Source organism: Neolamprologus brichardi, chromosome 8 (genome assembly GCF_056152115.1).
Source record: "Neolamprologus brichardi isolate AB-2024 chromosome 8, ASM5615211v1, whole genome shotgun sequence".
NCBI lineage: Eukaryota > Metazoa > Chordata > Actinopteri > Cichliformes > Cichlidae > Neolamprologus > Neolamprologus brichardi.
Window position 1 is genome coordinate 12593426 of NC_142111.1, and position 21020 is coordinate 12614445.

The 21020-nt window shown below is 44.5% G+C and overlaps 3 protein-coding genes and 1 pseudogene across 7 annotated transcripts in view; 1 reads left to right on the forward strand and 3 right to left on the reverse strand.

The window, feature by feature from the left end:
- The window catches only part of LOC102797898 (ataxin-2-like protein), an 11433-nt gene extending 5415 nt beyond the window's left edge, over positions 1 to 6018 (reverse strand). The window contains exons 1-10 of one of the 3 annotated variants that reach the window (XM_087844620.1): positions 6003 to 6018; positions 4700 to 4809; positions 3345 to 3384; positions 2157 to 2213; positions 1806 to 1877; positions 1503 to 1662; positions 1210 to 1331; positions 1006 to 1097; positions 612 to 860; positions 1 to 446 (exon numbers count right to left, since the gene is read on the reverse strand). In XM_087844620.1, the coding sequence (XP_087700746.1) occupies positions 1 to 446; positions 612 to 860; positions 1006 to 1097; positions 1210 to 1331; positions 1503 to 1662; positions 1806 to 1877; positions 2157 to 2213; positions 3345 to 3384; positions 4700 to 4752 (1291 nt within the window). In that variant the 5' untranslated portion in view covers positions 4753 to 4809; positions 6003 to 6018. Of the gene's footprint in view, positions 447 to 611; positions 861 to 1005; positions 1098 to 1209; positions 1332 to 1502; positions 1663 to 1805; positions 1878 to 2156; positions 2214 to 3344; positions 3385 to 4699; positions 5408 to 6002 lie in introns of those variants that run through there. The other 2 variants (XM_006805704.3, XM_006805703.3) reach the window with 2 other exon arrangements.
- On the forward strand, positions 5834 to 12384 carry mto1 (mitochondrial tRNA translation optimization 1). Of its 3 annotated transcripts, none has more exons than XM_087844621.1 (13): positions 5834 to 5887; positions 6980 to 7182; positions 7266 to 7465; positions 7567 to 7684; positions 9523 to 9824; positions 9914 to 10026; positions 10309 to 10499; positions 10653 to 10783; positions 10922 to 11126; positions 11220 to 11391; positions 11480 to 11589; positions 11670 to 11827; positions 11919 to 12384. In XM_087844621.1, the coding sequence occupies exons 2-13, from the start codon at positions 6993 to 6995 to the stop codon at positions 12084 to 12086; spliced, it is 2058 nt and encodes a 685-aa protein (XP_087700747.1). In that variant the 5' UTR covers positions 5834 to 5887; positions 6980 to 6992; the 3' UTR covers positions 12087 to 12384. The 3 variants fall into 3 exon arrangements, with proteins under 3 accessions (XP_087700747.1, XP_087700749.1, XP_087700748.1); XM_087844623.1 differs by having other exon boundaries at positions 5836 to 5985; positions 11919 to 12383; XM_087844622.1 differs by having other exon boundaries at positions 5854 to 5985; positions 9526 to 9824; positions 11919 to 12383.
- Positions 7999 to 8984, reverse strand: LOC148101757 (uncharacterized; annotated as a pseudogene).
- LOC102788109 (tectonic-3-like) lies at positions 12118 to 17842 on the reverse strand. Its single transcript, XM_087844624.1, has 14 exons — positions 17220 to 17842; positions 16936 to 17050; positions 16761 to 16858; positions 16569 to 16681; positions 16380 to 16491; positions 14377 to 14489; positions 14243 to 14281; positions 14001 to 14075; positions 13788 to 13907; positions 13615 to 13713; positions 13427 to 13530; positions 13147 to 13294; positions 12564 to 12698; positions 12118 to 12461 (listed from the first exon to the last, which is right to left on the reverse strand). The coding sequence occupies exons 1-14, from the start codon at positions 17629 to 17631 to the stop codon at positions 12216 to 12218; spliced, it is 1929 nt and encodes a 642-aa protein (XP_087700750.1). The 5' UTR covers positions 17632 to 17842; the 3' UTR covers positions 12118 to 12215.
- Between the last annotated feature and the right edge of the window lie 3178 nt (positions 17843 to 21020).

Genomic DNA, 21020 nt, shown 5'->3' on the forward strand with positions numbered 1-21020 from the left:
CTCCATTAACTGGTCTGCTAGCGTCGGACAGCGAGTGCGGGAGTGAGTGGGAATGAGGAACTGTGTGTCCGTGTGGAGCGGGCGGGCTGGCTGGAGACGGGGCAGTCGAAGCGGAAGCTGAACTGGATGATGGGCCGCCAGGTGAAGCAGGCGCGTAGGGGCTGGCTGGGCCAGAGCCTGGACTCAGGCTGGCGTTTCCCTGTGGGTGGTGAGGGGCGTAGGCACCGACACGACCCGACAGAGGGCTGCTTCTCTCCGAGGGGGTGACACCGGGCTGGGGCCCAGCTGCAGAGGGCAGGGGTGGTTTTGGGGACGAGGAGGATGGAGGGTTGGAGCGGTAACCTCCACTCAGGCGATTGTGAGATGGAGGCCCGCCAGAGCCTCTCTCAGCTCGTTCTCGGTTCATCTCTCTTTGACGCTGAGGTAATGGAATGTACTTGCCCTCCCTGGTGGAGAAAAGAGGGAAGCAAACACGTTTCAAACTTTACTCTTTAGCTTTAAGTTGGAATCCCCCACAAAAAAAGGGGGGAAAAAGTGGGTGAACACCTAAAATAAGTACAACCCTTATATCTATGTTCCTGACAAGCATTTCAGAATAAACCTCCTCTCACCTGTTGCTGGCTCCTGGACTGTCTCTACCCCTTTCCCGCTCTTTGTCACGTGGGCTCTCACGGCCCCTCTCTCGATCGTTGCCGTCCCGCGCCACGGCGCTGAACTTGTCCTCCTCAGTCCTGCCCTCATCGTTTTCCAGGTTGACGCGACTGCGGTACTGGGGGCTCGACTCAATCTCTTGGGCCAGGCGGGCGGCGCGTGCCTCCCTCTGCCGATAGTTCTCAGAGTTGCCCCTCTCCAGCGGTACACTGGGCAGTGGGAGAAATAAAAACGGACTTAATCTGCATGTTTGTGTCAGATGTGTCCTACAGTAAAAATACTGATACTTATAACCTTACTGACTAGTTAAGGGGAAGTTTTTGGCGTATTTTACAAACTGCTGCGGTAACTTACGTGTACATTGAGAGGCTGGAATCATATGTTGATGTGACACCATATTTGACTTCATTGTAACGAAACATCTCGTTGGCATCCCAGCCGTTAGACTGAAGAGACAAAAAAAGGGAGATTAATGGGGTAGTAAAGGAATCAGCGCAAGAGTTAACAATAAGTAACAGTCTGTATACACAGAAACTTGACAGAGTGTATGAAACTTACTGTATCAGTTTCCAAATCGTAACTCTCTCCGTTGCTGTCACCTCCGTCCCATCTCTGCAAAACCTTCTCTTTATGTTCTCCATTGATGCGGCTGGAGCTGATGGCTGTGTCCGTGAAGGTGTCTGAAAAATAAAATGCAAGAAGACGTCAAAACAAGGTGGATAAAGTTTCCCCATCACATCTGCAGCCATTCACACTGAATGAAGAAGCGCCACGTTTACATTCGTTTAACCAGATCGCAGAAACCCAGAGCCTGCCCTGACCTGACCCTCGGCACAAGTGCGTTTTCATACCTCTGGTGGCGTAATTGAGGTCCACGTCTCTGCAGATCATCGTGACCAGGTCTGAGGGGCTGAAGATCATGGTGTCTGTGATGTCCTCCCTCCGTGGCGGAGCTGATGTTGAGCCCTCCTCCTCACTGCGTTTGTGTACAGCATCCACAGCCAACTCGCACTAAGGACATTGAGAAAGCACTCAGCGCTCAGCAAGTATTAAACAACCACAGAAAAGATGACCATCACTCTGACAGGATTATTTGCACTGCCCGAATAAGGTGGCAAACTGATGTGCATGCCTGTGTGACCTGAGCTTCTTACCTTAGAACTGAGAGTCTTAAATATGCCCTCAAATGCACTGCCATTCTTCACTCTTATGTCACATGTGGAACCCTGAGAGAGACAAGACAGTCTTTAAAAACTATAGCTAACCAGAGAAGTGTTTATATCAGTATTAAATCGATAACTGCTATATTATTTGTGGAAAAACTGCATATTCCCGTTAAAAAAAGTGAAACAAATTTAACCAGTGTACAGATCCCACCATGAAATAAAGAGTGCCTTTACAGTAGGTAAGTTTACCTCTAAGACTATTGCTTACAAAATAAATAATAATAATAATGATAATAATAACATGGTCTAAAGAAAACAACAACCAGCCAAATGACTCACCACAACAGCTGTGAGGAAATGAAGCATTCTGGCATTGTTATAGACACCCTCAAACACCTACACATGGGGAAACAAGGATTTTCAAAACAAAGCTTTGCAAAGACGCAATATATTTAAATTAACGCGGGCTGACGCTGACAAACTAGAACAGAGTTAACCATTAACCCTCAGAGGCCCTCTGCACCAAGAAGTAGCTTATTCCTGGTCTTAAGTTAATCCGTCATAACTTGGCTTTTTAAGTCCGACCCGGCAGCTATGCCTGTTACATCATCAGCTTAAACCGTCTTCTGACTATGACAGTGTGTAAATCCTGCAATTAGTCCAGAGCAGGTAAGGTAAAAAAAATCTTTCTGCACAGGTTATGCTAAAGGTGACGTCCTGTGCCATATAAACAGACTTTTGTTTTTGTTTTTACACGTGGTGGAGAGAAGAAATCATAAATTATCAAGACGTGTCACTGCATTTAAAGTTAGTGTCGAACCGCGACTCAACATCTGGCCACCTCGGCTACTTTACACGACGAACAATCCACGAGGCAAGGGTAAAACCTCTTTTCAAATGCCTCAAAAACGCCAACGTTTAGATTGATTTCAATATCTTTCCACTTTTAGAAGCTACCAGTGTCTAAACAATGACTTGTTTCCTGGTTGCGTTTTTCAAAAAATTAAATCTGTCCTTGGTGTGTTCTTGCGCTGACTGGACAACTTGACTCTTTAATTTCACTCTTACTCAACTGACTTTACTTTCACTTTTGATCCTTTACATCTGCCATATCAGATATTAACCAACCTCCACAGTCTTATGTACAATCACATAACCGCACACGCAGTTTTAACCCCAATCTGATGACTGGTCATAACAGAGTAACTTTGTGGATAGGATCAGGTATAGTAAAGATCAGCTAATGCAATCAGCCACAGGTGAGTGAGGAGCAGCTGTAGATAAACCTTTCAATGGCCCTTTTACAGAGGAGGACTTTACCAAATACAGGTCATACTCATATCTGACTCCACAGGCAAAGGGCTTAATACATTGACCTATAAAATGGGTTTTACACCAGCGATGCTTCTAAATGAGTAAAATTTAATAATTTATAAAAATTTTCTCAGTATTGCCATATATTTTCCCTCCCAATAATATTTTAAAAATGTAGTGTGTATTTGCAGTTTTGTGGATCGGGATACTTACAGGAGATGACTGGAATGATGGCTTTGCAGAAGATCGATTCCTGAAAAACAAAACAGAAAGGTTTTGCTGTTCAGAAGGAGAACAACTTGTTTTCAAAGTCTGAGGAGTGAGTGTCACAGTCCACATCACACACTAGAAAAATTCGGTTATTTGAGAAGCAGACAAAGTTACTCAGAGTGGCAGGACAAGTTCTTATGTCACTCCTGCTCACCAGAAAAGCTCCACAGTTAATTTATTCTCAATCCATGCAGTCTAACTGTGTGACTTAAAGGAAAAACACTGGCATCCGAACATAGAAATTGTTTAAAGAAATAATATTTGTTTACAGATTAAGGCCCCCCCCCCATCCCCCTTCACCTCACTGCAGGTATGTCTGGCTCTAGAGCTTCAAGTTTCTCCCCAGTGTTTATTACCACACTGTTTGTTGATTCCCCTGCCCTCTCCCTTTTCCCCTCACCCCAACCAGTTGAGGCAGATGGTCGACCCTCCCCGGGGCCTGGCTATGCAAGTTTCTGTAGGTTTCCTTCTGTTTAAAAGGATGTTTCTCCCAACTCTCACTGCCTGCTTGCTGAAAGGGTATTAATTGGTTTCTCTGTAATATTCATAATCCAATTTGCCCTATAATAACTGTTAATATAAATAAAATATAATTAGACATAAATAACGTATGTCAGTTTAGTCTGAGTCTTTTTTTTTTTAATATGCGTCCTTAAGATAGAAAACAGGAAGTCTAAATCGAAAATTAAAAACACATTTCTGCCCAAAGACGTTTGATATACGACTGGAAAAGCCATGAAAGGGTTATGTAGACCAATCTGCATGCTAAACGTAACTCCATCATGAATGGCCACTGTGGCTCGTATCAATGCTTGCTACATGCTCGGTTACAAAACAAAGACGGAGCTAACAAGACTTCAGTAAACGCGCCCATCTCACAAATCAGCAGCACACGCGACCTCGTACTGGTCATAACAACTGTGTAATGTTAACACAGCCACTGTATCAAGCGTTTTTATTAAGCATTTGGGACGTGAGGTTATACATGTAAACAGTTTCTCCCTCCCCTCTCTTTCGCCCCTTCTCAACCAAAAACAGGCCAAATAAACTTTGTATCACCTCTATGCTGATTTGCTACTCCTAGCTTTCGCCACTTCGCTGATTCGGTTGAGGTTCGATTCGAGCGTGCTGATTGGTCCACATATGATGCCAATCTAAGAAGAGTGAATCCCATTGGCTTCTAGGTAAGCTCTATTTTTGGGGTTACGCCCACTGGGAAACAGCGCTTTAACCGGTAGGCCTTTGAGTCACGGGACAATCCCCGGACTGTCCTGAAAGAAAAATCCCAGCCCCCTTACCTTCCAGCCGGTGCCCTGTTGGCGTTGTTGATCCCGCTGACTGGAGAAGACATACCGGCAGGGCCCGATGTCCCGTTAGACGCCTTTCTCCCGCCGGATCCGGGTTGCTGCTGTTGTTTCAGCATTGCGAAGCACAAGGCTTAGACAGTATCAAGTGTAAGCTCACTTAAAAACACCGATATCTCCTGATGTGAAGTAGCTTTGAAAGCAAACTATCTTTAGCAGTTATCAGCTGCCCTAAGAAGCGCAGAGCCGGTGTAACCTCCCCGGCTATTGTGGCTAATCTTGCTAGGTTAACACCAGTCGCGTGTGGCCTAACATGTAAAAGCAAAAACACCTCGATAATATAATTAAATCGAACACATAACTTAACAAATTACCCCACGCTATCTACTCTACAACCACACAGGCTACGCCAAAGCAAGCGACAATTAAAAATTACACCAGCTTCCGTGTAATTATTTAGCCAAGGCTGGCTAGGTTAGCATTAGCTGTGATCCTCGGGCTCACTTCGGACGCTCTCCCTCCGGGGTTTACTTTATATCCTCGGCCGCGTCGCCTTAAATCCAACACCGCTGAACCGTCGGTTAAAAAATTACTGCTCGGCGTTACTGTCCTCTGCCGTGGAACTTAGATTTTCAGGTTTCCTTTGGAAAACCTGCTGCGGTCGGTCAACACCTCCTCTCGCTTGGACAGCTTGACTGAATCCGCGCGCGGCTGACTGCAAACCGGCTCAAAGGGGGAGGGGGCGTTGACGTGAGCGCGCTTACGTGGAAGAATGTGTGCATTGATTAAATCAGGACTTGATTAAATCAGGACTTAATCGATACCACTGTATCGCTGATATAATCAAGGATGGGTGGTCCCTGCTGTAAACGTGGCAGTCACCATACAGAACACTTAATGTTTTGTTTACAAATCACCACATTGGTTTCTGTTAATTTAATCATCTCCCATTATTTTTTCATATCTGTATTGATCGCATGTATTTATTTATTAATTTATTATATTTAATTCATGATTGTAACATTAACCAAACGAGGACACTAACAGCACAGGCGAAAGGCTGAAACAAGCCGAGCATCGTTTTTTTCCCCAGTGCGTCTGTAAACCAGTTATTACGGTTGTGAGCTACAGACATCATGGCGGCCTCCATGGGGATACTTTGACTTATGTAGCAGGAGTTTGGTAATTTTCCTAAATGATCTTTGCCTTTCTGTTAGTCTCAGTTTCTGCTACAGAGAGTCTGAAATAAAAACAACCATACACCTTCTCCCAAATAAACCGTAAGTACATTTCAAACCTGAGGGGAGAGTTTGTTGTGGATCCACACGTGCGCTGAGTAAACGAAGCCGTAAACTGTTTACGTATTTGTACGTTGTGCTCTTACTAACAGAGAGCGAGGATACGGTTTGATTCAAAGCCGTACATGTTCAATATAACAATTTTTTAAAATTAAATTAGAATTCGGGCCAAAATGCTTTGTTGATGCCAGAGGTCAGAGAAAGGCGAACTGTTTCCAGCTGGCAGGAAGGCAACAGTAACTCAAACTACTCGTTACAGTCACAGGAGAGCATCTCTCAGTGGGTATAACGTGGACCCTTAAAGCAGATGGGCTGCAGCAGCACAAAACCACACCTGGTGTTACTTTAGTCAGGAACAGGAAACTGAGGTCAAGTTCACCAAAATTAGAAGATTGGATAAATGTTGGCTGACCTGATGATGCGATATTCAGATGGTAGGTTCATAAAGATGGATGCATGGATCCATCCTGCCCTGTACCAAGAGTTCAGCTGGGTTATGTAATGATGTCGAAGATATTCTCTTGGTAGTTTGGGACCCTTTGTATCAACTGTTTTAAAGGTCTTGAGCGAGCTCGTTGTTTTTACCTATTATTAGATGTTTCTTGTGTGCCATTTTGGTAACAACTCACCTTCAGTTTGGAATGAACCAGCTGATATTAATCTGCAATAAATGCCAGGATTATTTTCCGGTTACTGACAGATTTCAGCCGTTGTCATCATGGCATCTATGCTTTGATTTCTTTGGATGTGTGGATTGGATGGGTTGTTACTGAAATCTGGTGAGAATTTTTTATGTCAAAAGCACCTTTAGAAATATATTTACTTAGAAAGTTGGTGACATGTTCATTGCTTATTTTACCCACTGTAAACAACAAAGTTATTTTTCCAAGTTGAGAGTTGAAATAAAGCTGATGGGTCACAAAAGTGATGGAGTATCTAACAGGGATACACCATCATTTAACTTTTACTCTGACAGGTGTGCGTCTCACATGTTGAGAAAGAAGCTTCCCTTCCTGCACAGTCTCCTCTCACCGGTTTCCAGACATGTCGGTCACCTCGCCGGACATCAGTATGACGTCATCGTGGTGGGCGGGGGTCACGCAGGGACCGAGGCAGCGGCGGCGGCAGCCAGAGTTGGGGCTGAAACACTCCTCATCACGCAGAAAATTCACACCATCGGTGAGGATAAAGGGACACCTAAACAAAGAAGCTCTTTTTCCTCCAACAGGGAAAACTAGACTTCTCTGATAATATTCCCACAGGTGCTCTGTCCTGTAACCCCTCCCTGGGAGGAGTAGGGAAGGGCCAGCTCGTGAAGGAGGTTGATGCTCTGGATGGGCTGTGTGGTCGGGCAGGGGACTGGGCTGGGATTCATTTCTCCATCCTGAATCGTAGAAAAGGGCCTGCCGTGTGGGGTCCGAGAGCCCAGCTGGACCGTCAGCGCTACCGAGACTTCATTCAGGTTAAGAAAAAAACCCAAAAACTTGAATTACTCATCCATTAAAGTAAAATCTTTGTCTGTGGGGGAATTAAAATGTTTGTCTGCTACAAATTTTTCTTCAGTCCGAGCTGCTGTCCACTCCCATGCTGACCGTGGTGGAGGGCTCAGTGGAGGAGCTGTTGGTAACAGAACCAAACCCAGAGGAGCCTGGGCACCACAGAGTCACCGGGATACGTTTGGGTACACAGCAGATTACCTCTTTTAAGAATCAGAATCAGAATCAGAAAGGGTTTTATTGCCAAATGTTGAGCAGGTTTACAACATTAGGAAATTGCTGCGGTACTTAGTGCAAACATACTGTCATATAACGCTTAAATAGACATGAAAACAAAAATAGAATAAGAATTAAAAGTGCTAAGTAGATAGATATATACATGAGTGCAGGTGGTGATCAGTGCCAAACATGGAATGATGCAGTGAACACAGCGTAGGGTCATGTGTTAGTGGTGGGAACAGTCATACGGTTATTGTTCATGTGTCCAACAGCAGAGGGGAAGAAACTGTTCTTATGGCGAGAGGTTCTGGTGCGAATGGAATGGAGCCTCCTGCCTGAGGGGAGCAGGTCAAACAGACTGTGTCCAGGGTGAGAAGGGTCAGCTGAGATCCGAGCTGCACGCCCCAGTGTCCTGGAGGTGTACAGGTCCTGCAGAGATGGGAGTCTGCAGCCAATCAGCTTCTCAGCAGAGTGCACAACACGCTGCAGTCTCTGTTTGTCCCTGATAGTGGCCCCAGCGTACCACACGGTGATGGAGGAGGTGAGGATGGACTCGATGATTGCAGTGTAGAATTGCATCATCGTCCGTGTTGGCAGGTTGAATTTCTTCAGCTGCCTCAGGAAGTACATCCTCTGCTGGGCTTTCTTAATGACGGAGGTGATGGTGGGCTCCCACTTCAGGTCCTGGGTGATGGTGGTACCCAGGAAGCGGAATGAGTCCACAGAGGTGATGAGGGTGTCAGTCATCCTGACTGACACCCTCATGGGGGGAAGTGGGGCTGTGTGCTTCCTGAAGTCCACAATAATCTCCACTGTCTTCTGGGCATTCAGCACCAGGTTGTTGTGGCTGCACCAGGACACCAGACGTTCAACCTCTCTCCTGTAGGCAGACTCATCCCCGTCCGAGATGAGTCCAATAACGGTGGTGTCATCAGCAAACTTGATTAGCTTGACAGACTGGTGGGTGGAGGTGCAGCAGTTGGTGTACAGGGAAAAGAGCAGAGGAGAAAGAACACAGCCCTGAGGGGAGCCGGTGCTGATGGTCCGGGAGTCCGAGACATTCTTTCCCAGCCTCACATGCTGCTTCCTGTCCGTCAGGAAGTCAGTGATCCACCGGCAGATGGGATCAGGCACATTCATCTGGGAAAGCTTGCCTTGGAGATGGTCTGGAAGGATGGTGTTGAAGGCAGAGCTGAAGTCCACAAACAGGATCCTGGCGTAGGTTCCTGGGGAGTCCAGATGCTGCAGGATGAAGTGTAGAGCCATGTTGATAGCGTCGTCTACAGACCTGTTGGCTCTGTATGCAAACTGCAGGGGGTCCAGGAGGGGGGCCGTGAGGGTCTTGAGGTAGAAGAGAACCAGGCGCTCAAATTACTTCATGACCACAGATGTCAGAGCCACAGGTCTGTAGTCATTTAGTCCAGTGATCCTAGGTTTCTTGGAGACAGGGATTATGGTGGAGGACTTGAAGCAGGCAGGCACATGACATGCCTGCAGTGAGGAGTTGAAAATGCCAGAAAACACTGGGGCCAGCTCGTTTGCACAGTGTCTGAGGGTGGCAGGAGACACACCGTCTGGGCCAGGAGCTTTTCAAGCATTCAGACTCTTCCTCAGAACTGCTTCCTCACATCTGCTTCATGAATTTGAAGAGTTGTGGTGGGAGGAGGTGGTGTGAAATCCTCCTTGGTGTGGGGTGAGGAGGGGGGTGTTGTAGGTGAAGTGTAAGGACAAGGATCTAAATGGCAAACGGTACATATTATACACTGAATTTACTTTCTCATGTTTTTTGCACTTCCTGAACAAGCAGCTAATGGCAGCCACGCCATCTCAGCCAGATCAGTGGTTCTTACCACTGGTACGTTCCTGTCTGGCTCCCTCTTTGTGGGTCAAACTACCTCCCCCGGGGGTCGGATTGGAGACGCTCCATCAAGCGCTGGGCTGTCCCATACGCTGAGGGAGAGGCTGGGGCTAAGGACAGGCAGACTGAGGACTGGTACCCCTCCCAGGATTGTGAAGGACTCAGTAGACCTGTCTTTGGCTAAGCTTCACCTCCCCGACAGTCACCCGACTCCTTTCAGCTTCCTCAATACCCACACCCACTGCAAGGTACAGCTGAATGAATGGACTTTTATTTTTTAACTCACAGTCTAGTTTATTGTTCCTCCTGCTTTATTTTGAAACGTAACCCTCTGTAGCCAGAAGAGCAGCTGCCTTGCTACCTCACCTTTACTACACCGGGTGTGGAGAGAGTGGTGAGGGAGAGCCTTCAACTAAACTGTCACATACAGCAAGACACCAAAGGTCCCAGGTACACACCCACACACACACACACACACACACACACACACACACACACACACACACACTTTGGACTCAATGGTTTGAAACTCAGAAGGAATCACTTCAGTTATTCCATCATTTTCTGCTGTTTAATGCAAAATAAAGCATGTAGATTCGTTTTAACATGAAAGTTTTTGTGAAGAAAATGCCACAAAAACAAAAACAGTGTAACTGTGTATCATAAAATTTTTATGCAAAACTGAAACAATCGAGCTGAATTGGAATGACGCGCAGTCTTCGTCTCTAACAGGTACTGCCCCTCCATCGAGTCGAGAGTGCTGCGCTTTCCAGGCCGAAGCCACCAGGTGTGGCTGGAGCCCGAGGGCGTGACCTCTGACCTCCTGTATCCACAGGGTCTGTCCATGACAATGCCCCCTGACATACAGCTACGCCTCATCAGAGAAATCCCTCCCATGCACAGAGCTGAGATCCACACGCCAGGTAGGTCCTTAGATCCTGTTTGATCTGCCTAGTAACAAGTGAGAGCAGTGACAGTTCCCTCAATTCTTCCCTAATTCTAAAAAAAAATGGATTGACAGAAGTAAGCTGGTTTCCAGAACTGAAAGTCTAATGTTTGTTTTCTGGGATTTCCAGGTTATGGCGTGCAGTACGACTTTGTGTGTCCCACTCAGCTGAGCCCGGCGCTGCAGGTGAAGAGCACTCAAGGTCTGTTTCTGGCCGGTCAGATCAATGGAACGACGGGGTACGAGGAGGCTGCCGCACAGGTAGCTGTTTCTTTCCTTAAAGCCACACACACACACACACACACACACACACACACACACACACACACACACACACACACACACACACAGCTGGAAGCAGCTTAGGAGCAACTGATTTTTCTTCTTCTATCTGAGCAGGGTTTGTGGGCGGGAGCAAACGCTGCCCGCTCGGCGCTCTCCATGCCCACAGTGACGCTGTCTCGAACAGAGAGCTATATTGGAGTTCTCATTGACGACCTGGTAAGTCGAGGCGTGACAGAGCCTTACCGCATGTTCACCAGCCGGGCCGAGTTTCGAACTTCTCTAAGGCCGGACAACGCCGACCTCCGCCTGACCCCGAAGGGTAGGTGTAGCATCTCCAACGCGTCATTGTGCTTGCGTTTGTTTTGTTTTTTCCCTTCTTTTCCTCCTCTCATTACCTTTTGTTTCCCATCAGGCTTTGAGGAGGTGGGATGTGTGTCTTCCGTGCGCTACCAGGAGTCTTTAAGAGTGAGGAACAGCCTCCAGGATGCACTGACAGCCCTTCAGGCTCTCTTTCTGTCTACGTCGAGCTGGAAGAAGAAGCTTCCCAGTGTTCCCATCAGTGAGACCAAGAGCACCTTACTGACGTGAGTGATAGATATCTGCCAAGCTAATAATTGAATTTTTCATGTCACAACAGTTTAAAATTTTTTCCGGTTAACGTTTGTTTTTCAGTGGCTTAGATCTTCTTCAGTACAACGACGTGACCTTTGAAATGTTGGCATCTGCCTTCCCCGAGAGCCTTTCGTCTTATATGGAATTCGCACAGAGACTTAAGATAGAAGGTAAGAAAAGAATAGCCCCGCCTGAAATGTTAATCTACAATAAAACTCTTGCTAAAACGTTTCTCTTGTCTGTCACGCAGCTGTGTACAAGCCTCACTGCGACTTAAACAAGAAAGAGATCGAGAGAATTCAGAGGGAGGAGAACATGTCCCTGCCGCAGGACATTGACTATTTCTCTCTACCGGTGTCGCTTTCCGACGAAGTTCGAGAGATCCTGGACAGAGTTCGACCGAGCACAGTGAGCCCACTCCTTTCAAAATAATAGTGTGAAATATTTATTTTAATAAAAGAAAAAAAATATGCCCTGACTCTTCTGCTCTGTCCTCCAGCTGGGCGCTGCTACTCGCTTGGAAGGTATAACTCCCGCTGCAGTCGTCAATCTCCTCAACTATGTGCGTGTCACAGAGAAAAAGAAGGAAACGCACAGAAACCAGCGACACAAGGAGGCGCGGAGAGATGATGAGCTGTGTGCAAACAGTGCCTCTTTGCCTCAGTGATGCAGTCTAAAAATGACTCAAACTGTCTTGTGAAAATGTATTTATTTCTGAGAAATAATTGAAACAATAAATTAGGTATTTTAGAAAACTTTTCCTCGAGTTCCAGTGCTGCTCCAGTTACCCGTCAAGTTACCTGCAGAGGAATTCTAATCCTGTTAGTGACATGACTGTGAGCAGCATTAAACTCCATGTGACCTTCTCTGTGCTGCTGCTGTTCATAATAATGTGGCCGTCCAGCTCAGCGGAGCCTCTCGTGAAGAAGCCAAAAGGGAACTTCCAGAAAGGCTGAGGCAAACCCCTGGGGGGTTCTGGGTAGACTGTGCTGTCAGCAAACATAACTCTGGTGGTCAGAGCGAGAGAGGATGACAGAGGACACTGAGGGGAAAAAGAAAAGAAAAAATAAAGACAGGAGGAGAGGAATGTTAAAGGTAAATCTGTCAGAAAAAAAGAGAAAAAAGTGAGATGTAGAGAGCACACCTTGAAATTTTGACACTGGAATAGGTATCTGGCCCCTAGGATGTAGTTTTGCGGAAGGTCGAGGGGACCCAGGCGAGCCCACAGTACTTCGATGGAGAGAGAGTGAGGGAGGACACAGCCTGATTCACACGTTTCCTGAGAAGGAACAACATAAATGTCTCTGTGAAACATGTCTGTGTACAGATACTCAGGTCAGTTTTATTTATAGAGCACCAAATCACAACAACAGCTGCCCCAGGGCACTTTATATTGTAAGGTAAAGACCGCACAATAATACAGAGAAACCCCCAACAATCAGATGATCTTGTATGAGCTAGCACTTTGGCGACAGTGGGAAGGAAAAACTCCCTTTGAACAGGAAGAAACCTAAGCACTTGCTCATAGGGGGTTTGATTGTTGGGTTACAGTATAAAGCGACCTGAGGCAGCTGTTGTTGTGATTTGGTGCTATATAAATAAAACTGAATTGAATTGCTGCAACTGGCTGGGGGGAGATACAAAGCACCGACACTAGGTGCTGCTGCAGACACCTGTAACTGTAACTGTAGCTGTAACGGTGTGTGGGGGTCAGATTTCGGTTATACCTGCAGGCTGAAGGGACACTCCTGTGTGATGACTCTCGCCCAGTCTGGCTGGGAGCCCGAGCTCATGGCGATCTCATCGGGAGTAGTGAGTCCCTGCAAAATCCCATAAATCTGCGAGCGCAGCTCTGAGCAGTCGTTGGTTGGAGAGCTTGTAGCACGGAAATTTAAAAAAAAAAAGCAGAGGATATTGCTCATTATTTTAGCGACATCTCCACTTGTCCTAATGTAAGCTAACTAGAACCACAGACAACAGAGGCAAAAATAAATAATTCAGACTCACCTGAATGTGCAGCCAGTGATGATGTTGTGCGTGAAGAGGATGGGCGCTCGCGTGGTTGTATCAGGGGAACAGGTCCCACTTTGTGACACCCCCAGTGAGGTCAGCTGGCTCACTGTTAAGGAGCCAAACTTCCTCGAAGCTTGGCAGATAAATTAAAAGATACAATCTTAAAATTGTAGTTAGGATACAGGCATCGCTTCCTTTAAAAAGCGACCGATGAGAGGAGATCCAACTTTAAGTCCGACTGCAGGGTTCAGTATTGCGGGAGTGGGAATCGGTTTGGTCAGCTGAAAGAGAAAAACGACATTACTTGGCACATTAAACTGTTTAAAATTAGTTTTTTAAATTCTTTTGGCTCTACCTGGAACTCTACAGAGTGCGTCTGGAGCAACAGCTGACTCTGATTCACGTCGGCTAGGGTTACGTCAACTGTTGCGTTTGCGAGTTCCCCTCTGCCGGTGTAAAATATGACAAACTTCACCTGCAGGAAAGGCAGAAACAGCAGAGTCAACGTCAATGTTTCGTCACACACTTGAGCACTCGTGGTTCACCACACAGTTGTGCACTCGTTCACCTTCTGCACTGCATTAATACAGGAGCTGTTCCGCAGCGTTGGTGAAGGCCAAACTGACAGGTTGGTCACTGGGATCTAAAACAGTCAGGAAAACATTAGCCTGTAAGAATAATCAATAACTGTGAAATATTAGCCCGGCAGCAACTATTAAGTCCTATTTTTGCCTTTCCAGTGTAGTACATGTACTATAGACAAAGTATTAGAGATTTTAAGTGGAGTGTCAAAGCGCATTTACGACTTACCAGAAAATCTGACACTGATGCCATCTCAGCTTTTGGGATCTGTCACAGAAAAACACGATATTAGTCCATCTGCGGTGAGAGTCTCACAGCTAATCATGCACTTAAAAGGATTTAGTGCAAATGGACTCGCTGACCTTGACGAGATGCAGGTCGGAGAAGTAGGAGTTGGCGCTGAGGCTTGGATCTGTGATGCATGACTGAGGAGTCACCATCCGTGCACAAGACAGAGACACAGACCTCAAGAACTCTACAAGAAGGGGAGGAATTAAGGTGGATAAAATGTGGCGTAGGAAACAGCGTGTTGCTGTAATAATTCTGCATGTGCGTACCAACTTTTGATAAATAAGACATTGTTTACAGTACAATATGAGCAGAATGTGGTTGTGTGCAAGCCTTTTTCTGACAAAGTCATCACCTGGATGGCTGCACACATCACTCTAACACCTGTAAACACCTGCTTAGTAGTGATGGAGCCTTAAAACATGTACAAGTTTTCCTCTGAGCACCCCCACATGCACACAAATTGGTGTGGTGTCTCTGTACGGACTGTTGTCGTGACAAGAGAGCTGAGTGTGAAATCAGTCTACATTCCTACCGTCACCTATGGCAACAAGCAGAAAGAATGATATTGCGGCGTTTCCTCTGAACAGTGTTTGGGCTCAGGCTGGGACACAATGAGGAGATTGGTCCTTGATCAGGAGGGGCTAAGAGATGAGTCAGTTATAGGATACTTGCTGGCCTCCTCCCTGGTCAGGTATTCTGGGTACGTGCTACCGAGAAGAAACCCCAGGACAGACGAAGGACATATTAGAGCTTCTCTGGGATGTTAACTGTAACTGAACTGTTGCCAATTAATCTCATTAGCAGTGAGAAACTGAAGCATTACACAACTTTTTTTAGTCTTTTCTCTAACTTTCCTTTAGCTGGACTGTTGCATTCTGTTTTCATTCACATTTTACAGAGTGTGAACTTTTCTGGAAAGGCTTCTCTACTCAGGGACTGTTGGATGTCCTTCAGGAAGCATGGAGAACTATTCCTAAATACTACTTAAAGAAGTTTGCCTAAGAAAGTTCGGACTGTACTAAAGAATAAAAGTGGTCAATATTGTACAAACTAGGGGTGGGGGAAAAAATCGATACTGTGTAGTATCGTGATATTTTGTTTGCTAATAATGTATCGATACAGGGACAGCAGAAATCGATATTTTGTTAGAAAAAAAGTTTTTGTGGACTGGAACATGACTCTGACTTCAGAGCATGTTGATCCCTTTTCTGAGCAAGAATCCTGAAATTCCTTCACTGTCCAAATGTGTTTAACTTTTTTTTTTGGCAGCAATAAACATGACAGTTTACTTATTTTAATTTAAGACATGTTTTATTTTAATTAAGTTTAAAACTTTTTTATTTAATGTAAAATTATATTTTGTTTTAATTTACTTTCAAATTCTTCACTTGCTGAAGGGGCTGCATAGTTTTCACAAATTGCATAGTTCAGAATAGCTATAATTGTACCAGATGGTTGCATTCAGTTAAGTTGGACTAGACTGTAATACAAACCGTTCAAGTTTGTCAACAATAAAGCTGACTGAAATGAGAGAAAGACTGAGTGTGAGACTTTGTTATTAGAGAAAATGAATATTGATAAAGTTTACCTTTATGTACAGAATCTGAATATCGCAAAATATTTAAAAAAAATTGCAATAATATCATATCGTGCGTTAAGTATTGTGATAATATCATATCATGGGATGTATGGTGATTCCCACCTCTAGTACAAACTCTGTTATATATGGTTTGCACATGGTTCAATAAATCCCTTCACCTTTTCCCCCCATTTTCCTCGTAAAATATATTGAAATGAGGGGCAGCTCATGACTTTTTCACAGCACTATGATGGGTAAAAATGTCTCCTGCATTCCCCAGTATAAAAGGGTGTCATGTATACTGCCACAAACCCACACGTCTGAGTTGGGCTGCTGCGTCTAAGACATCTGTAGAAAATATCCTAAACTAATTCTCCCAAAACTGTCCAAAGTAAATATGAAGAAGCAACTCTAGGTGGCAGGGCTGCACTTAAAATGGTGTAACAGCACTTTGCCACTCAACAGTTCAACATTTAACTTTTTATGTGATCTTACTTGCAGGGTTGCGGTCGATGCAAAAAGCTGACGCTGCCGGTCCTGGAGATGGCTGACGGAGGAGACCCCGCATGGAGGATTTGGGGAAATATGCCTGGATGACATCATCAACCTACAGAAATAAAGTTGTGATGATTTCAAATATCTTAAGTTTTTTTGTTTTAATTATTTAAGTCTGTGAGCACTTACCATGTAAAAACCTCTGCTGGGGCCTACAGTTGGACTCTTCTGTGGAGAGAAGTGGTACGAGTCCCCTAAAACTGGATGCTGAGGTTGGGCTGGGAAAGACTGGGACGTGCTATCTGTTTGGAGGTTGGAAAACGATAATGATATATGTTGACCTTACCTGTAATTTTTAAAAAAAAAAGTTATGCCATTTACCTGAAGGCTGGACACAAAACAGAGAGTCAGTCACTGTGATAAGAGACGAATCCACATTGGCTCTGAACATCAGCCATTTCTCAATGCAAACACCTGATCTGTAAAGTTAAAAATGGTATTTTAAATGCTGAAGCTGTATACTACACGTGTTATAGAGCTAACAACCAACACTCACATGGCTCTCTGCCGACATCCAGTGAAGACAGCGCTCAAGCTAGGGACCCCACAGTCAGCTGTGTCACAGCAGCAGCCGATGTCACAGAAACCAGGGGTTAAATCACAGAGACACGCTGGAAAACATCAGGAAAAGGGTTAGACATGCTTGGGAGTACTTATGCTAGGTGTGGTGTCACCGTCAGATCCACAAAGTCTAGCTTGAGTAATTAGCGGGAAGCCTGATCGAAGCAACAAAAAGACTTAACCGCCCCAACAAACGATGTAGGTGGAGGTGTAATTTACCCTGTGGAGACACCGCACGCTGGACGGTGGTTGCAGTTGGACTCTCGGCGGCCGCAGTGGGAGCTTCGGTCGCGGACAGCGTCGTGTTCACCGTGGAGTTCACGGTGGCAAGCGTAGGGACCTCCGTGGTGTTGACACCAGTGGAGTTCACGGTGGCAAGCGTAGGGACCTCCGTGGTGTTGACACCAGTGGAGTTCACGGTGGCAAGCGAAGGGACCTCCGTGGTGTTGACACCAGTGGAGCTCACGGCCTCCGTACCGCTCGGTGCAGGGGTGGCAGAGCTGATCGGCTTCCCATTAGCGGGGGTGGCACTGATGGAGGAACTCCCCACTGGGTCTGTAGCTCCGTGTGCCAGACGTCCACATATGACCGTCAATATAAGGGGTAAAAAACACCACTGGATGGAAGTCATTTCCTCTAAAGAGCCATGAAAAACGAGCGGGAATATGGACACTTTACCCGAAGAGTTTCTCCGCTGTCTCGCGTCACAGTAAAATTAAATTAAAGGTAAAATAAATTTTGTCTTTATGACTTAAACACGTTGGAAAATGTAGCAAGAAGGCTACAAGCTAAATATCGACACACAATCGGAGTGCAAGCGTCTTGTAACTAAGGAAGTTCTCATTGAGACTTCCGTTTCTAAGAGAGAATTACCGTAAAGCACGTAAAAGAGAAGACGCGGTCATTTCAGGTTAATGAATTCACCACAATCAGTAAACAAGCAAGGTTAACATAGTTAACTAAAATCAAACTAAAAATTATAACTAAATCTGAAAAAAGAATAACTTTTGATTGAGATATTATTTAAAACTAGACTTAGAATATTTGTCAATAACTGTTTTTAATAATGTAACCAACACAGAATACACACATAATAGTGTAATGACTGACACATGCAGCATGAAGAGACATTGGGGTGTATGTTTATCTGAGCAAAGTTTTTATATTATAATAGATGGTTTGGAGTTCTTCAATCACACCTCTCTCTCAAATACCTCCCATTAAAGAAACTAAAACTAATACTGAAACTAAGATAACCACATGGGATAACCACATTTACTCAGGGCCTTCTTGATGTGATGGTCTTCTGCTTCCCTGGCCGCTGTGGCCGCTTAAAAACTGATCCGTATGCGTAGGTTTACGGTACATATCAACTTTTAAATGTCCCCCATTACTGATGGAAATCTCTGTCTAAGAATGCTAGCCTTCCTGAGTGACTAAATGTTTCTATTATAATAATATTGCAATTCGAGTTATATTTTTCTGTATTTTTGTCATATTGGAAAATTATAAATAAAGTTGTCCAAAAAAAACCCCTGCAAAAAATATGAGGTGAGACCACACATAGTCTTCAGATTGTATTTCAGCTAAATAAAGAAACAAATCTATGTGACTGTCAGTATGTCAGAGTGGATGGTAAATGTATGAGTGTGTGCATATGAAACGAAAGCTCTGTCAGCCACTGGAAAAGACGGTGTTGGAGGATCTGATAAACTGCTCTTGTCCCTCCAAGCCAAGCCAAGCCTGCACAGGTGTAGTGAAATGTGAGCCAGGTCAGCTCCACCCACCAATTTCACTTAAAGAAATAAAATGGCACAAGTCGAACAGAAGAGAACCAACAGGACAACCTCATGGGTCACACATAAGTTGTTGTTTTCCCCTCTTTATGTTAATCTAATCTTTTGCAGTGTAAAATCTGCATTGGATCACTAAAAGCAAGAACTGCTTCAGAGTTCACATCTTCCTGTGTTTTATATGAGAAAAACTCAGTGGTCCTTCATCATCAACTTAAGACATCTGTGTGGTTATGCACTTTTTTCACCGCATGACCACACAAAGATAGCTGTTTTGTCAGCTTGGTGCATGCCACATCTTCTTGTATATAAGACCCATAAATGCAGAGCTTCCAATAAACTATCCCTTAATGGATTAGTCTACAACAGAGACCATTTATATTTATGTGCTAGTAGATTCATGCTCTTGAGATGTTTTGCTGCCAGTGATACTGGTGCATTGCACAAACTGGATGGAATAATGAAGGAGGATGACCGTCAAACTCTTCAACTTCACCTCAAATTAACAGCCAAAAAGGTAAATCTTGGATACAGTCGGGTGTTCCAACAGGTCAATGATGCCAAACACGTCAAAACTGGTTTTAGCAATGGATAAAGCAGGCTAACATTAAGCTTCATAAAGCCCCAACTTTAACCCTGTTGAAAATTTGTGGACTACACTTAGAAAACTTAGAAGTCCGTGTCAGGAGGGCCACTGATCTAAATAAACTATTGATTCTGCCAAGAAGAGCGGTCAAATATTCAGCCTGATTTATACCAGATGCCAGCTGTTAGCTACAAACAGTGTCTGGTCAAGGTGTAACTTGATAAAGGACATTAACCAAATATATACTGTGTAAGTATATATTTGAGCCTGTATGTACAATTCTGACCCTTGGATTAAAGAAAATCCAAAATAAATTCAAACATGTGCAATCAATTTTAGTTTTTTAAAGTCATTGATGCATGCTGTGCAATCAGTTCAAAGAAATCATTAAAAGCCCACAATTACCATGAAAACAACGCTGGTGATGTCATGTGTAATAAATTATTGTTTGTGCACATGATAAATAATTACCACACACAAGATAATAAGTTGTTCAAGGAAATATTTGTGTGCACAAGATAAAAAATGATCAGCTTATGGTACATTAGCCTCGCTCAGATAAGCTCAGATAATTAAAACTATGCAAAAGTGCATAAAATGTAAACGTTTAACTCCATGTTGGACTTTCCTCACTGCAACAAAATGACACATCTGCACTGCTGTCTTCTACTACTTTAGGTATTGAATAGTAATATTTTGAGAACTCGACTCTGCTCTGAACTCCTTCTTTACTCAGTCGTCTCTTGCTGTGCTGTCATTTTTCTCTGAGACATCAAGAAAACAAAGAACTTTTTGGTAATAATGCATCTCCTTGTGAATCACCATGTGTTTTGCTACTATTCATTTATGCAGGGAGTCCTTTTTCAGTCAAAATGCCCCCCATCTGCCAGCAAGTGGATTGAATGAAGTGGAATACAGTGGAATGAAGCTTTTATGGAAAGATACAAAATTAAAATCACTTCTTTTAGTGATTAGTTTGATTTTAGGCAGGTCAACTGAAAACTACCATGAAAATCTCAGCAGAAAATAAGCAATCACTTAGCCTTGACTTATTATTGCCTGTCAGTGAGGTGTACCGTACGTGGGATTAGCGGAGGAGAAGGCCAGTGGCGTGCTCACCTGCACCACAGCACACTTCAGCTACTGTGCAGATCTGAAATGCAAAGTCTCTAAAAAGCATGGACCCAATCTCAAGTTTATTCACTATTACCCTCTGTTTTAATCTTTAATGGTTTCAGGCTGTTGATTTATTAATGAAATCTCATTTGACTGCTGTTTCATTTCCAGAAATACATACCTGCTCTGATGGAGCTGCGCAGCAGACAGCCAAGAGAAGCAAACACGAGCGATTCCCCAGATGTGAATGTGGGGAGTTGCACAGATTTAACACCGCTGTTGTTCTACTTACTCAGCCTACATCTGGACCTAACACGGTGAGGCACGAGAAAAACATTTTGACCTTTATCTGCAGAACTGCATGTTGGAATGCTTAAAGCATGTATGTTACAGGCTGTATGTGTATATATAGGGATATTTTTATGAAATAATTTCCTAAAGCTGAAAATCACAAAAGGATATCCCTTAGAAATGGAATAGAAATATCAGCAAACACATCCCAACATGTTTTCCAGGCAGAACAGG

Coding starts and splice junctions, on each gene's coding strand:
- mto1 (XM_087844621.1), top strand. CDS start 6,993: ATGTTGAGAAAGAAGCTTCCCTTCCTGCACAGTCTCCTCTCACCGGTT. Junction 7,183..7,265: donor GCAGAAAATTCACACCATCG/GTGAGGATAAAG, acceptor ATATTCCCACAG/GTGCTCTGTCCTGTAACCCC. Junction 10,027..10,308: donor CAAGACACCAAAGGTCCCAG/GTACACACCCAC, acceptor CGTCTCTAACAG/GTACTGCCCCTCCATCGAGT.
- LOC102788109 (XM_087844624.1), bottom strand. CDS start 17,631: ATGACTTCCATCCAGTGGTGTTTTTTACCCCTTATATTGACGGTCATA. Junction 14,076..14,242: donor CATCAGTGTCAGATTTTCTG/GTAAGTCGTAAA, acceptor TGACTGTTTTAG/ATCCCAGTGACCAACCTGTC. Junction 12,699..13,146: donor AGTGTCCCTTCAGCCTGCAG/GTATAACCGAAA, acceptor GTTCCTTCTCAG/GAAACGTGTGAATCAGGCTG.